General features: G+C 62.3%; 1 protein-coding gene across 7 annotated transcripts in view; it reads right to left on the bottom strand.

Moving 5' to 3' along the window:
- Positions 1-1,866: 1,866 nt before the first annotated feature.
- KCNH2 (potassium voltage-gated channel subfamily H member 2) overlaps positions 1,867-12,633 on the bottom strand; it is a 62,779-nt gene continuing 52,012 nt past the window's right edge. For 3 of the 7 annotated variants that reach the window (XM_032394286.1, XM_032394287.1, XM_032394288.1), the window contains 10 exons: positions 9,309-9,737; positions 8,397-8,784; positions 7,855-8,054; positions 7,206-7,458; positions 5,808-6,001; positions 5,435-5,534; positions 4,568-4,840; positions 4,308-4,494; positions 3,808-3,985; positions 1,886-2,490 (listed from right to left, as the gene is read on the bottom strand). In XM_032394286.1, the coding sequence (XP_032250177.1) occupies positions 2,341-2,490; positions 3,808-3,985; positions 4,308-4,494; positions 4,568-4,840; positions 5,435-5,534; positions 5,808-6,001; positions 7,206-7,458; positions 7,855-8,054; positions 8,397-8,784; positions 9,309-9,737 (2,352 nt within the window). In that variant the 3' untranslated portion in view covers positions 1,886-2,340. Of the gene's footprint in view, positions 2,491-3,807; positions 3,986-4,307; positions 4,495-4,567; positions 4,841-5,434; positions 5,535-5,807; positions 6,002-7,205; positions 7,459-7,854; positions 8,055-8,396; positions 8,785-9,308; positions 9,738-12,382; positions 12,491-12,633 lie in introns of those variants that run through there. The other 4 variants (XM_032394290.1, XM_032394285.1, XM_032394284.1 and 1 more) reach the window with 4 other exon arrangements.

The following is a 12,633-nucleotide window of genomic DNA, read 5'->3' as shown; positions in this document are numbered from 1 at the left end:
CAGTCACCCGTCAGCGGTGTGAGCACCAGCCAGTCACTGACCATGCTGAGCCTTCATCTTCCCACTTGGAATAATTACTCCTACCCCTGAGGGTTAAATGATGCACGCACTGAGCACCTAGCTGCATCTGGACAGGTAGAACAGTCCCGTAAATGTTGTCCTCCACCCACCTTCGAACCTCAGCAGGTGGCTCCTGGCAGGGACCTGGCATGGGGCATCCGAACCACACTGGCAGCTCCCCAGTCCAGACTGAGCGAACTGACCCCTGGGACATCCATGTGCTTTCATCGAAGACAAGCGCCAAAGTCCACACCGGGCCGGTGGCCGACTGTGGGGCTGGCATGGTTGCTCCCTCCCCACCAGGTGCCCACCAGCACCAGCCCTGACTCACTGGGATGGTCCCCAGCCCCTCGCCCAGGTGCCCCCAGCCTCCACCCCTGCACCAGGGCAGAGTGGTGTGAACCACAGCTGCGTTCCAGGACGAGGATACTCGAAGGCCAAGGGCAGACGGTAACAAGGACGGAGCCAGCTTCAGAGCGCGGGCACTTGGCCCAGCTCACACGGACCCGGCGTGCCAGGTGCACTGAGCCGTCTGTACATTAGTTCTCACCGGCAGCCTCACGGTCACCTCTGCCTGGGTCTGTCTCTGCCCCGTATTGAGGGGGTCTGCTCACCACCACCACCCCCCCGCCGACATCACATACATCAGCCCACCAGGAAGTCCCATGTGTGAACTCCCAAGCGATGAGCATGGTCGGCAGATCCCGGGAGGGGAGCCAGGGCCCTGGGGCAGAGTCACCTGGACAGGGGGAGATTCTCTCCCTTCTCTCCTCCCTGCTCTGGGCACAGCAAGAACCCTCCGGGTTGCTCAGAGACCAGGGTCTCTGCTCCCAACACCCACCCCACCCCAGGCATGGACAGTGAGAATAGCCACATTTGATTTTAAAGCAAGGTTAACAAACCCACTTCAAAGGGTCAGGGATTGTGGGGATTGATTAGGAAACTGCTCGGCCGGTTCCGGAGGCCAGAGGGAGCACTGCGGCCACAAGCAGAGCTGGCCCCTGCCCGTCGGCTCCTCCTGCTGGCGGCAGGTGCCTGCCATGGGCACTACCAGCCACCACCCCAGGTGGCTGTGTGTCCTCGCAAGACCAGCAGCGTGCGTGCGTGCGTGCGTGGGTGTGCACACCCCTTCCCTGGCCCCAGGATGTATATTCTGACGTGTTTCCCCAGTAATGGCAATGAGCCCACCCAAAACCTTGCACCCTCTCTAGGCAGCAAGTCTGTGATCAAGGATCCCAGGCGCTCAGAAGATCATAGTGACCAGGGTGAGGCCCATCTGCAGCCACACACCCGGGGAGCCCCGGCTGGGGCTGAGGAAAGCAGTGTGCCCAGACTTGGGCTGCTGTGGGGGCCCAACTATACAGGGTCCACGTGAGTCTGGGTTAAGGTCAAGATAAGGCCAAGTCAGGGGGTTGGGGGATATGGACCAGAACGAACCAACACTGCCCCAGGTTAGGATCAGTGTGGAAGGCGACGAGCCGGTGTCCGGCCGCGCTATCAGTCAGCAGGACCAGCTCTGGGAGCCAGTATGCCACCCAGGAAAACATGACCCTGAGGGGCTGGACCCAGGCCTGGCATCCCATTAGGACGTCCTCTCTATTCAAAACAATCCAGGTGGTTCTTTGCTATCCTGACTCCAGGGCCACAAGGAAGCAGGGCCCTACAGAAGCAGGAATCCCCGGAGGTGACCCGCATCAGCCCCCAGGGAACACCCCTCTATGCATGTTCCACATCCAAGTATCCGGGCAGCCCCTGTGCACACAGACGCACCCGGGTTCCCAGAGACCCCACTGCGCGTGTGCACACGTGTGAGTGTGAACACAGGACAGAGCGTGTGCTGACGGCCGCACCCTCCCAGCACTGCCAGAGCCTCCTCAGGATAATTATTTATTATTCATGGTCATCAGCATCTTCATTAATTATTCATATGATTCTTAATTATTATCCTTAACAATAAGAGCAGTAAATAGCAGAAAAGTCCTTGAGGTGCCTAAGGCCCAGGCCGGGTGCCTCCGGGCAGTTAGACCAGCTAATGCCCCCAGGGCAGTGGGGAGACCACAGACCCCCGTCCACTGCCCGGCCCTGTCCTTGGCCCTGCCCTCCCATGGGGGCCCAGGGGACTGCAGGAGGAGATGGTCCCGAGGGCTGGGGGAGGGGCCGTGCCTTCATGTTCCTCTCCCCTTTCTCGGCCAGGGCCTCCCGGGCAGGGCCTCTGAGGGGAGGGGCCCAGGCAGTGCGCTGAACCCTGGGTGAGCCACGTGTCCACACCGGGCAGCCCCACTAACTGCCGGGGTCTGAGCCATGTCTGTGCAGGGGCTGGGAGGTGAGGGCCCCCAGTTGGCCCGGCAGGGAGAGGCGTCGAGGGGGGCCATCTTGGGGGAGCTCTGGGGCCCCCGGGGGGAGCTCCTCAAACGCCATGAACTGGGAAACCTGCAGAGAACACAGTGTGAGCAGATGAGGAAGACTGCAGAAGGGGAGGGTGGGGAGGGAGGGGTCTGCCAGGTGAATAAAGGGGAGGGTCAAAGGACAGAGAGGGTCAGGAGAATTCGGTGACAGGACTGGAGGACAGAAGAGGGTCGGAGGGGACAAGGAGATGGGCCAAGGCACACAGAGCAGCACTTGGAGCACAAAGGGGAGGCGCTGAGGTTGCACGTAGAGAAATGCATTCTCCGTGGGCAAGAGCCAAACTGGCAGCCAGGAGCCACGGGAGCTGCCCTTGACCCAGGGGAGAACTCCAGACTGCAGCCACTCCCTTCCCCAGGAACACGGCAGAAGAATCCAAACCCAACCCAGAATAAGGGGCCCTGAGTTGGGACAGAAAGAGAAACGAGGCTCCTTCCTCCGATCTAGAAAGAACTCGGGGACCTAGAAACACAGGCAGGCTGGCGGCCAGGCCTCAGAAGGCCGGGGAGAGCGCCAGGGCAGGCGGGAGGGGGTGCTGGATGCCGCCAAGGGTGTTGGGAGACCTCTGCGGGGGAGGCCGCGAAGGGAGACTGGCACATGTGGTGACGTGGGCCCTGGTGTCTGCAAACAGGAGCAGGCAGCCCGTGGGCGGGGGACCAGACGCCAGAGGGAGGCGGGGAGCAGAGACCCGGCCACCTCTGGGAGCCAGGAGAGCCCCCTTCTTGGGGCCCAGGCACAGCTGTCCTGTCAGTAGGCTGGGAACACACATGTCCACTCAGGAGAGGACAAAGTGCGACAGAGGCCCATTCCAGCAGAAGAGGGGAGATGCAGGCCAGAAGTGCTACCCTGGGGCTCAGCCCAAGCCCTCCAGACAGCCCTGCAAGGCAGCTAGGGTGAGAGCCACTGGTCGGTGGCGGAGTCAGAGCTGAGCAGGGCCAGTCCCGGCAGGGAGCTGGGACCCTGTCCCAAGGGTGCGCCGGCACACAGCCCCACCCCCGGGCCTCAGGCTCACCCAGTCCCCTCCTCGAGAGACCCCTCATGGCCATGACACAGACACCTTGAGTAGGCCTGGTCATTTGGGTGACACCTCTCAGCCTGCTCGTTTCCTCTGCCCGGTTTTTGGGGGGCTTTGGTTTGGGGGCTCTCCTGCCTTGCCCTGTGCCTGCAGCTCCTGAGGAAGCCTTCCTCCAAGAGTACCATCCAGGACGAGCGCAGAAATGGGGGGTGGGAGGAAGCTGAGGCCCAGCGCCAAGCCAAAGGACAGCACAGCAGGTTTGGGGTGGAACTGGGGCAGAAAAGGCAGGGCTGGGGTGCCTTGGGCAGGGAGAGGGCTCTGGAGCTTACCTGAGAAAGCGAGTCCAGGGTGAGGGTGGGGATGGGGCTGACAGGCAGCAGAGAGGAGGTGGAGGTGGGACCAGGCCCTGGGGTGGTCACAGCACTGTAGGCAGGTGGGACCAGAGTCACCTGCCTCTGCAGCAGCTGCAGGACAGTGGCCATGTCCGCACTGAGCCGGGTCTCCAGCCTGGGGCAAGAAGGAGGAGGGTGCTCTGGCTCTCGGGGATGTGGAGACACCAGTAACCGTGATTCTGGGACCACCCTATGGACCAGCCAGCTGCTCAACCCCAGGCGCCCTCAGCTCCTTCTAGGTGTGCAGCCCGGGTCTCAGCACTGAATGGAAGGAGGAGGTCAAGGTGCAGCACACACAGAAAGGCCTACACAGAACAGACACTCTCCGTTCACTCTATAACACGGCCAGCAACCCACGGATCACACACACCCCGCTAAGCCCACCCCCTCGACACACACGGCTGGGGGCTAAGCAGGATCCCAGGAGCCACCCTCACCTGTTGAGCTGCCTCTGAAGGGCATCCAGCTTGCTCTCCACGTCGCCCCGGGGCCTCCGGCAGGGGCTGGACAGAGGGATGTTCAGGAGGCTGGGGGTGGGGGCAGGGCAGCGAGGCAGCTCCTGGTACTGGCGGCCCCGACTGTCCCCCCAGAAGCTGAAGATGTTGGACACTCCTGAGAAGGCACCTGGAGCCAGAGAACTGGGTTGAGACCAGGTCAGATGCCATGCCCCGCCCACCTGAAATGGCCCTTCCCCTACCTGACAGTGGGTTACAAGTGTCACTGCTCTTCTCACCGTCCTCCGTCAGGGGCTCCCCACCCGGCAGCTCTCCGGGGGGCCTGGGGCTGGAGAAGGGCACCAGGCGGAGGGGGCTGGAGCTGCGGCCTGGGCCCTCATCCTCACTGCTCTCAGGGCTGGAGGGGCCACTGGATGGGCTCTCCCCCCAAGGCCCCCCTGGGCGGACCCGGCTACTCGGCCCTGCCCCCGCCCGGCCCGGCCCCAAGGCCGACACCTCCCCTGGCTGTTCCGGGTCTGTGGGAAACAGAGAACGGGCCTCAGAGAAGGAAGGAGGCATGGAAGGGGAAGGGAGGGGAGGGGACGGAGCAGGCCTGGCAGAGGGCTGTGCCAGGACGCCCTGGTTTGTCCCCGGCTGTTTCTTCTGCTCTTTTCCCCACGCTCTAGCGGGCTGAGAGCTCCCAGGAGCGGGACCAGGTCGTCTCCGACCGCTGACTGCCCAAGCATGGGAGTGGCACTAATGGGCGGGGCTCTCTGCGACCCCCGTCGCTGGCCCCCTCGCCCTCCCCTGTGCTGTCTCTTCGCCCCACATCAGTTCAAGGCAGCCCCCGAGCCGCTTCAGGCCCAAAGAAGCTGAGGCCGGCACTCCCCCGCCCAGGAGGGTGGAAGAGGGCTTCCCGGAGGAGGTGCCAGTTCCAGTGGGCATTAGAGAATGGACAGCGTTTGGGCAGGTGGCGTGAGAGAGTAGGAGCGCGAAAAGTCTGCAGAGCCCAGGTGCAGTTGACACCGCCCGACCCCGCGCTCCGCCCCCCTCCCGCCTCACCTGGACCCCGCCCACCGCTCCCCGCCCCCGCTCGCCCGGGCCCCGCCCCCGCCCCGCCCCCGCCTCACCCTTGTCGGTGCGCCGGCGGAAGGACAGCTTGCGCTTGCGCTGTCTGCTGAAGCCGCCCTCCAGCTCCGCGCTGCCGGGAGAGCCGGGGATCATGTTGGTCTGGAACCAAAAGCCGTGTCAGGGCCCTTCCGCGTCCACCTGCCCTGCCCGGGCCAGCCCACACCCCCTCATTAACATAGTGAGAAAGTGGGGCCCGGAGCACCCGCTGTGAGGAAGGGCCGGAGCACAGATGTCACCTCTGCCCTAGGAGAGCTAAGTGAGGCTGGGACTTTCACCTCCGACACCATTTGACAGGCAGGGAAATAGGCCCAGAGAAGTCACACAGTTGGGGGCAGCCACCAGGGTGCAGCCTGCTCAGCGCAGCCCACTCACGTCCCGCAGGTTGAAGGTGATCTCCAGGCTGGACCAGAAGTGGTCAGAGAACTCCGGGTACATGTCCAGCACCTCCAGCAGGTCATCCCGGTGGATCTTGTGCAGATCGCAGTAGGTGAGGGCCCGCACATCCCCATTGGACTTGCCAGGCCGAGCGTACAGGTTTAAAGGCTCTCCAAAGATGTCGTTCTTCCCTGGAGGCCGCCAAGAGTAGGGGTTCAGCCCCTGGGCAGCAGCACAGGCAAAAGGCACCTGTCTTCCCGGCCTTCTCACCCTGGGCTGGGGGCCAGGGAACTCCCCTCAGTCTGATCACCCACCCAACGGCCCCAGCCCCCAGAGCCAGGGAAGCATCAGCCAGCCCCATCTCCCCCCTGCGCCCAAAGGCAGGACTTGTGAGGCACAGTCATCAATGCAGAGGGGGCGGAGGGGGCGGAGGGGGCAGAGGGCTTGGGTCTCCCTGCCTTCCAACAACTGGAAGCAGCCAGCAGGACCAGCCTGGATACCCCTCTCTGCCCATGGTCCTGGCTTCCTTGGGTTCTAAGTCCACTTTTACCCGCCCCTCCAAACCCCATGTCCCAAACACTCTCCTGGCCAATCACCGTGCCCTCGGTGTTCTTCGAGCTTACATCATAACACAGTAGGGAAACAAGACCAGCATTTTGTTTGCCAAAAGAAAACAGCATACCATAGCTGATCACAGCACAGAACAGATAACACCAGAACGAATCACACATAGTAAAGTTAAGTGTTGTATAGTGAAACTTTGGTTTTAGTTGTGCTTGGGATGTTTATGGAGTTGAGTATAGGTGTTTGTGCTGAACTGATAAATAAAAATCGAAAATGGCCCACTGTGATGCATCTGCACTAAGGTGCGGCTGCACAGGGGCAAGGGAAGGCAGAGGGCAGGAAGTCCCCCGCCAGGCACCCCTGCCCTGTGTACAAGTGGGATAGAAAGTTAGGATGGGAGGGGAAGAGGGGCAAGACTCTCTTTGCTTTGGAGATGGTGAGGGCTGGGCCAGGCTGTGTCACATGAGGCTACAGGGAACTTAGTAAATTTCCTTAGTAAAATCAGAGGCATAACCTCCCTCCACTGCCCACCTTGGAGTGTTAAAGCAGGTTTGGTCCTGCTTTCAAAGGAAGCAAGAGTGTCGCTGCCTGTGGGGAGAGCCTGAGGGGGAGCAGAATCCAAGAACCCCCAGAGTTCAGCAGCCCCACCCCATGTGGGGCTCCTCTCCACTGTCCCCCTTGGAGGGCCTAAGCTTAGGGGAATTAAAGGAACTCAAGGTCCCTGCAGGCAGTCCTGGGTCCACAGCCCCAACAACTGTGTCCTCGGAGAGCTCAGACCTCTCTCCAGGCACTTCCAGCCCAGCACCCGGTCCCCCTGACCCAGCCCCGTACCCAGGATGGCCACGACGACGTCCCCCCGCAGGATCTCAATAGAGCCCCGGGAGATGAAGTAGAGGGCGGTGAGCAGGTCCCCAGCATGCACCAGCGTGTCGCCTGGCGGGGCATGTGTCGTCTTGAACTTCATGGCCAGGGCCCTCAGGCAGCCCTTGGTGGCCCCTCGGAAAGGCTTGCAGTGCTGCAGCAGCGAGCGGTTCAGATGCAGACAGATGTCTGCCTGCAGGCACTCGGGGAAGCCCTTCAGCACCTGGGGGCGGTGGGCGGGCTCAGCACCCTATCTCCAGGCACCCGGCCCGGAGACCCCGGGAGGAGCATCAGAGGGTCCACCCCTTCTAGCTGTGCGCCCGAGGGGATGATGGTGCCTTGCTGCTCTCGGCCTCCATTTTCTTGGGTAAAGTGTAGAGACTGATCCCTGCCTGGGGCTATTGGAAGGTTTCAATGCTCTGCCTTTGTGCAAGGGCCTGCTTTGGCCTGCCCCGTGGTGAGAGTTCTCCCGGTAAATGAGCTCCATTATCAAAAGGAGGAGAACATCTCTCTCAGGGGCCTGCTCAGCACTGTGACCCCCCGAACCACAGAGTGTGATGCTGTCAAGGGTGCTCCCTGCAGCCCGCCACCAGCCCTTCTCGAAGACCAGTGGCCTCACCGCGTTCATATCGATGCCATTGGTGTAGGACCAGGCGTGCTGGAAGTACTCCTCCAGGCGCTGGCGCAAGGGGTTGGGGATTTGGTGGAAGCGGATGAACTCCCGCACCCGAAGCATCTGCGTGTGGTAGCGGGCGGTGCCCGAGTACAGCCTCTGGATGATGGCTGACACGTTGCCGAAGATGCTGGCGTACATGAGGGCTGGGGGCGGGGGTGAGTGGGACCATCAGCGTCCGAGGGACCCCGCCCGCCCCTGCACCGGGTCAATGACACACGCAGTCACATCTCCGCGTAAGCACACACAAGACATGCACAAACACAGAAGCCCAGGTGCACGTGCCCTGGGGCTCTGCCTTGTGCCCCTGTCCCCAAACACGCCCCCATGGTAGACCCCGGAGCCTCCAAGTCCCAGGGCCCCACTCTGGCCCATCTGGCATCCTCCCTCTCCTCCATCACGGGCTCCTCCCATCCCAGACTCTGCTGTCCCCCCCCCCCCCCCCCCCCCCGCTGCTGCCCCACCGCCCACCCCAGGGACACACTCACAGCCAATGAGCATGACACAGATGGAGAAGATCTTCTCGGAGTTGGTGTTGGGGGAGACGTTGCCGAAGCCCACGCTGGTGAGGCTGCTGAAGGTGAAGTAGAGGGCCGTGACATACTTGTCCTTGATGGAGGGGCCACCCAGGCCGCTGCTGTTGTAGGGCTTGCCGATCTGGTCACCCAGGTTGTGCAGCCAGCCGATGCGGGAGTCCATGTGCGGCTGCTCCATGTTGCCAATGGCGTACCAGATGCAGGCCAGCCAGTGCGCGATGAGCGCGAAGGTGCACATGAGCAGGAAGAGCACGGCCGCCCCGTACTCCGAGTAGCGGTCCAGCTTCCTCGCCACGCGCACCAGCCGCAGCAGCCGCGCCGTCTTCAGCAGCCCGATCAGCTGGGGGGGGGGGGGGGGGGCCTTCGGGGGGGGGGCAAATGAGCAGTCGGGGGGCACTGCAGCCCTCGGGGTCACTGGAAGTAAAATCCCCAAAGACTTCCTCCCAGAACCTCCTAATGGTTGAAGCCCCTCCCATTCCCTAAGCCCAGCACAGAGTCCCATTCATCTTTGTGCTAGCTCTGCAACAAAGGGCTCATCTTTGTGACACAGGGCTCATGGGGTCCCCCTGCTGAGAATGGAACTCTGAAAGGTACAACACCCACCCTAAGGGGACTGGCCAGAACTCCCACTGGTTCCCAGGCCACTCCTGTGTGATTAGAACCTGGCGGCCTCTTTGAATAGACAAACAGAAAAAGGCGGCCCCTCTGGACCTCTACCTGGCGAGTGGCTCACATGGAGGGGGTGGTGGCCATGGGTTAGCGGAGGCGCCTGCCATGCCCCCTTTCTCTCACTGCCCCCTGTACCCCACCACCTCCTCTCCTTTTCCAGGTGCCCTCCCAGCCTCTGCCTCCCTGCCAACTAACCTCCTCAGAGCCAGAGCCAAAGATGAGCAAGTCGAAGGGGATGGCAGCCACCATATCGATGAGGAACCAGCCCTTGAAGTAGTGGACGGCAATGCGGCCAGGATGGCTGACCACCTCCTCGTTGGCATTGACGTAAGTGGTGCGGAAGTTGATGAGGATGTCCACGATGAACATGATGTCCACGATGAAGTCCACCACGGCCAGAGGCTGGCAGGCGTAGCCACAGTCGGGGGCCGGGGAACCCTCTTCCGTCTCCTTCAGCAGGAAGGCAGCCGAGTAGGGTGTGAAGACAGCCGTGTAAATGACCAGCAGCAGGATGAGCCAGTCCCACACGGCCTTGAAGGGGCTGTAGTGCAGGATGGTCCAGCGGTGGATGCGCGGCGCCTGCAGCTTATACTCTGGCAGCACATCGGCGCCCAGGGACAGGACCTGGACAGGCAGGGAAGGCGGAGGTGAAGGAACGCTGTCCCACTGGAGTCTGGGCCAGGGGAGGACAGGCCATGGGATCTCCAGGGTGGGAGCAGACGTCATCTCTGCTGGGGCCGCCAGAGAAGAGACCGAGCAGAGTAAGGGAGAAGCCAGTAAGTGTCGGTCAGGATGCCCATCCCTCAGCCAAGTGGCCATAGCCACCGCCCACCTTGGGACTCAGGCACTACTCTTCCCATGCGGCACGCAGACCGCTGTCTGACGATCTGAGTTCAGGGCACCAGAAAGTAATATCCAGATGTACGGCTCCCCTCCCAGCAATGCACACCCATACCTCTGGTAACTTCCCCACGCGACCTTGCCCACCGCCCCCAAACACCACATAGACCCCACACACACACACACACACACACACACACTCACACACACCATGATGCCAGTATAGAAAATGCTCCAAGAGCTAAGACTCCAAGCCTGGGTGATAACCCCAGCAGGCATAGTTCCACACATAAAATGGGGGTGGTCACTGCCGTTCCCATAGCAGTACCACTCCTGGTGACCCGGGCACTGAGAGCCTAAAGGCCCCTTTGCCACTGGCCCAAGGGTACCAGCCACCCAGACTCAGGCCCCTTGGCTTCCCTTGGGGAGAGACCAAGACACACACCCCCGCCGCTCCCCAGCCCCGTCCCCAGACCCAGGGCAGCCCTCAAGCTTTGCCCTCCCACACTCCTCCAAAGGCCCACAGAAGACCTAAGCCAGCCACAGATGTACCCACATGTGCACAGACGGACGTGCACACCGGCGAATGTTCCCAAGTGTCCTACCCAGCCCCGCACGGGCTCAACGGCCAGGCAGAGGCAGGCCTGCCATCCACCCCAAAGAGCCAGCAGCTTGTGCCATTCTCTTCCCAAGCCAAACTAGAAAGAACTGAGGCCAGACTTCCCACACTGGGCCAGGAGCCTGTCCCCGTTGCCTCCCCCTGCCCCCTAGAATCTTCCCTCACAGACATCTGACTCACCTCCAGACTCTGTCCCTAGGCCCTCCAGGCCTGGCGCTGCCATCCCCAGGCAGCCAAACCCAAGGCCTCACCCACACCCTTGAGAACCAAGGTTGCTGGCCCCACTCCAGGAAGCACTGAGTGCCGGGGCCCCACATCCTCGGGCCTCTGGACCAGGAGAGAGTCAGGGTGGGGGAAACCCCCAAAGATGCCCATTCATACTCAAGCCAGGGATCCCGGGGACCCACCATCCCCAGATAGACTCTTTGGAGCCTTAGAGGAAGTAACTGGAAGTTAACGCGGGCCATGGTTAGGGGTTTGGCCACCCTCAGGGAGACATGGCAGCTCCAGAGACATCTGACGGCTGGGGGAGCAGCTGTGCCCTGCCTTCACCCCAAGCTGCTTACTCCTTAAGGCAGAGAGCATGAGGCAATGGCCTTTCGAGGGTCAAGTGAGGACTGGAGAAAGAACCGGCCAGGGCCCCCACAGACAAGGGGGCAGAAGGCAACTGCCCCTGGAAGGGGCTCCTCCCCAAGCCTGAGAGGCCAGGCCCCCTGGGGGCTATGTTGGACCCCACCCACTGCACCACCCTGCCCCTCCCTAAGTCTGAGCGAGCAAGACCAGCACAGCGCCCCTGCACAAATGCACACTCGTGGGACAAACCTGAGACTCAAGGCCTGGGTCCACAGACCTCATCGGACAGGGGCCAGGCCCTGCTCTGCAACCACCGGCTTACCGTATGGCCTTGGCCCAGGTCTGTAACCCCCCTTGAGTTCTGGTTCCACAGAATACTGAAGCTTATTTAAGTAAACCAAATCCTGGGTCCTCACCTATGGGTAGGATTCTTCCCCGCCTTACACCTGTTCCCCAGCTGGGAGGAGCACATGAGCCAAGGCAGGGAGTTCAGGTGGCAGAGGAGTGGGATTCTCAGACTCACTCCTAAACCACCTGCAACTGCCTGGAGCTTGCTCCCGGCTGACAGAAGCCTGGGGGCAGACAGGTGACTCCCAGGATTAGCCTACAGAATAATCAGCCTGGGGGGAAGGCAACACAGCCCCCAGCTTCTCAGGCTGCCCGGGAAGAGGTGATCCAGGTGGCTGAGCTCTGCCCGCTGCCATCCGGTGGCCTGTGACCTCACACGCTCCTCAGCCTCAGCCTCCAAATCTGGACCCCTGAAGCAGCCCAAGCCTCCTTCCCCCCGCACGGTGTCCAAGCCAGCACACGGCAGGGAGCATTAGGGTCCCAGAGCTTTGCTGGCTGGCCTCTCACTGTCCCACCATGCTCCTCTCCTCCCCGTGTGCCCACCGTCATCCTCTCTGGGCACCCATTTCATTCCTGTTCTCCCTCTCCTCCTTTTGTATTTGGAGCCAGGACCATGGGCCACAGAAGCCCTGGGAGAGGGGAAGCCCTGGCAAGAAAAACACTGTCCACCCAGGCCCAGCAGGCCTGGAGGAGAGTGAGCAGGGGCCAGCAGTGGGATGAGCAGAGCTGCAGACCCCACGGCTCCCCAAATCGTCCTGCTTCTCAGAAGCCCTCTCCCGGCCCGGCCCTGGGAGCCAGAGCCCTCCAGGCCGCACCCAACTTGCCAGCGCCTGTCTGGGTGCCCCAGCCCAGGGAGGGAAGGGGAGTGGCGGGGGGGGGGGTCACCTACCTCCTGGGCCACCAGGCTGGAGATGCGCACGGCCCGCCTCACCCGGCCTTTCTGGGCCCTGGACTGCAGAGCCCCTGTCCCGCTCGCCTTCCCTGCTGGGGCCGCCATGGAGGACTTGGCTCCCCCCAGCCTGCCTGCCCTGGAGCCCGAGGGCCCGGCCAGCGCCTCACCTGCACCCCAGCAGCAGTCCCAGCCCAGGCTGCGCCCCAGAGACTGGCGGCCTGGCTTCCAGGGCAGCCTCTGGCATGAAG

The sequence above is a fragment of the Phoca vitulina genome, unplaced genomic scaffold, assembly GCF_004348235.1.
Source record: "Phoca vitulina isolate PV1807 unplaced genomic scaffold, GSC_HSeal_1.0 scaffold80, whole genome shotgun sequence".
Lineage (NCBI taxonomy): Eukaryota > Metazoa > Chordata > Mammalia > Carnivora > Phocidae > Phoca > Phoca vitulina.
The sequence above is the reverse complement of the archived record's forward strand: the minus strand, read 5'-3'. Positions and strand labels throughout refer to the sequence as shown.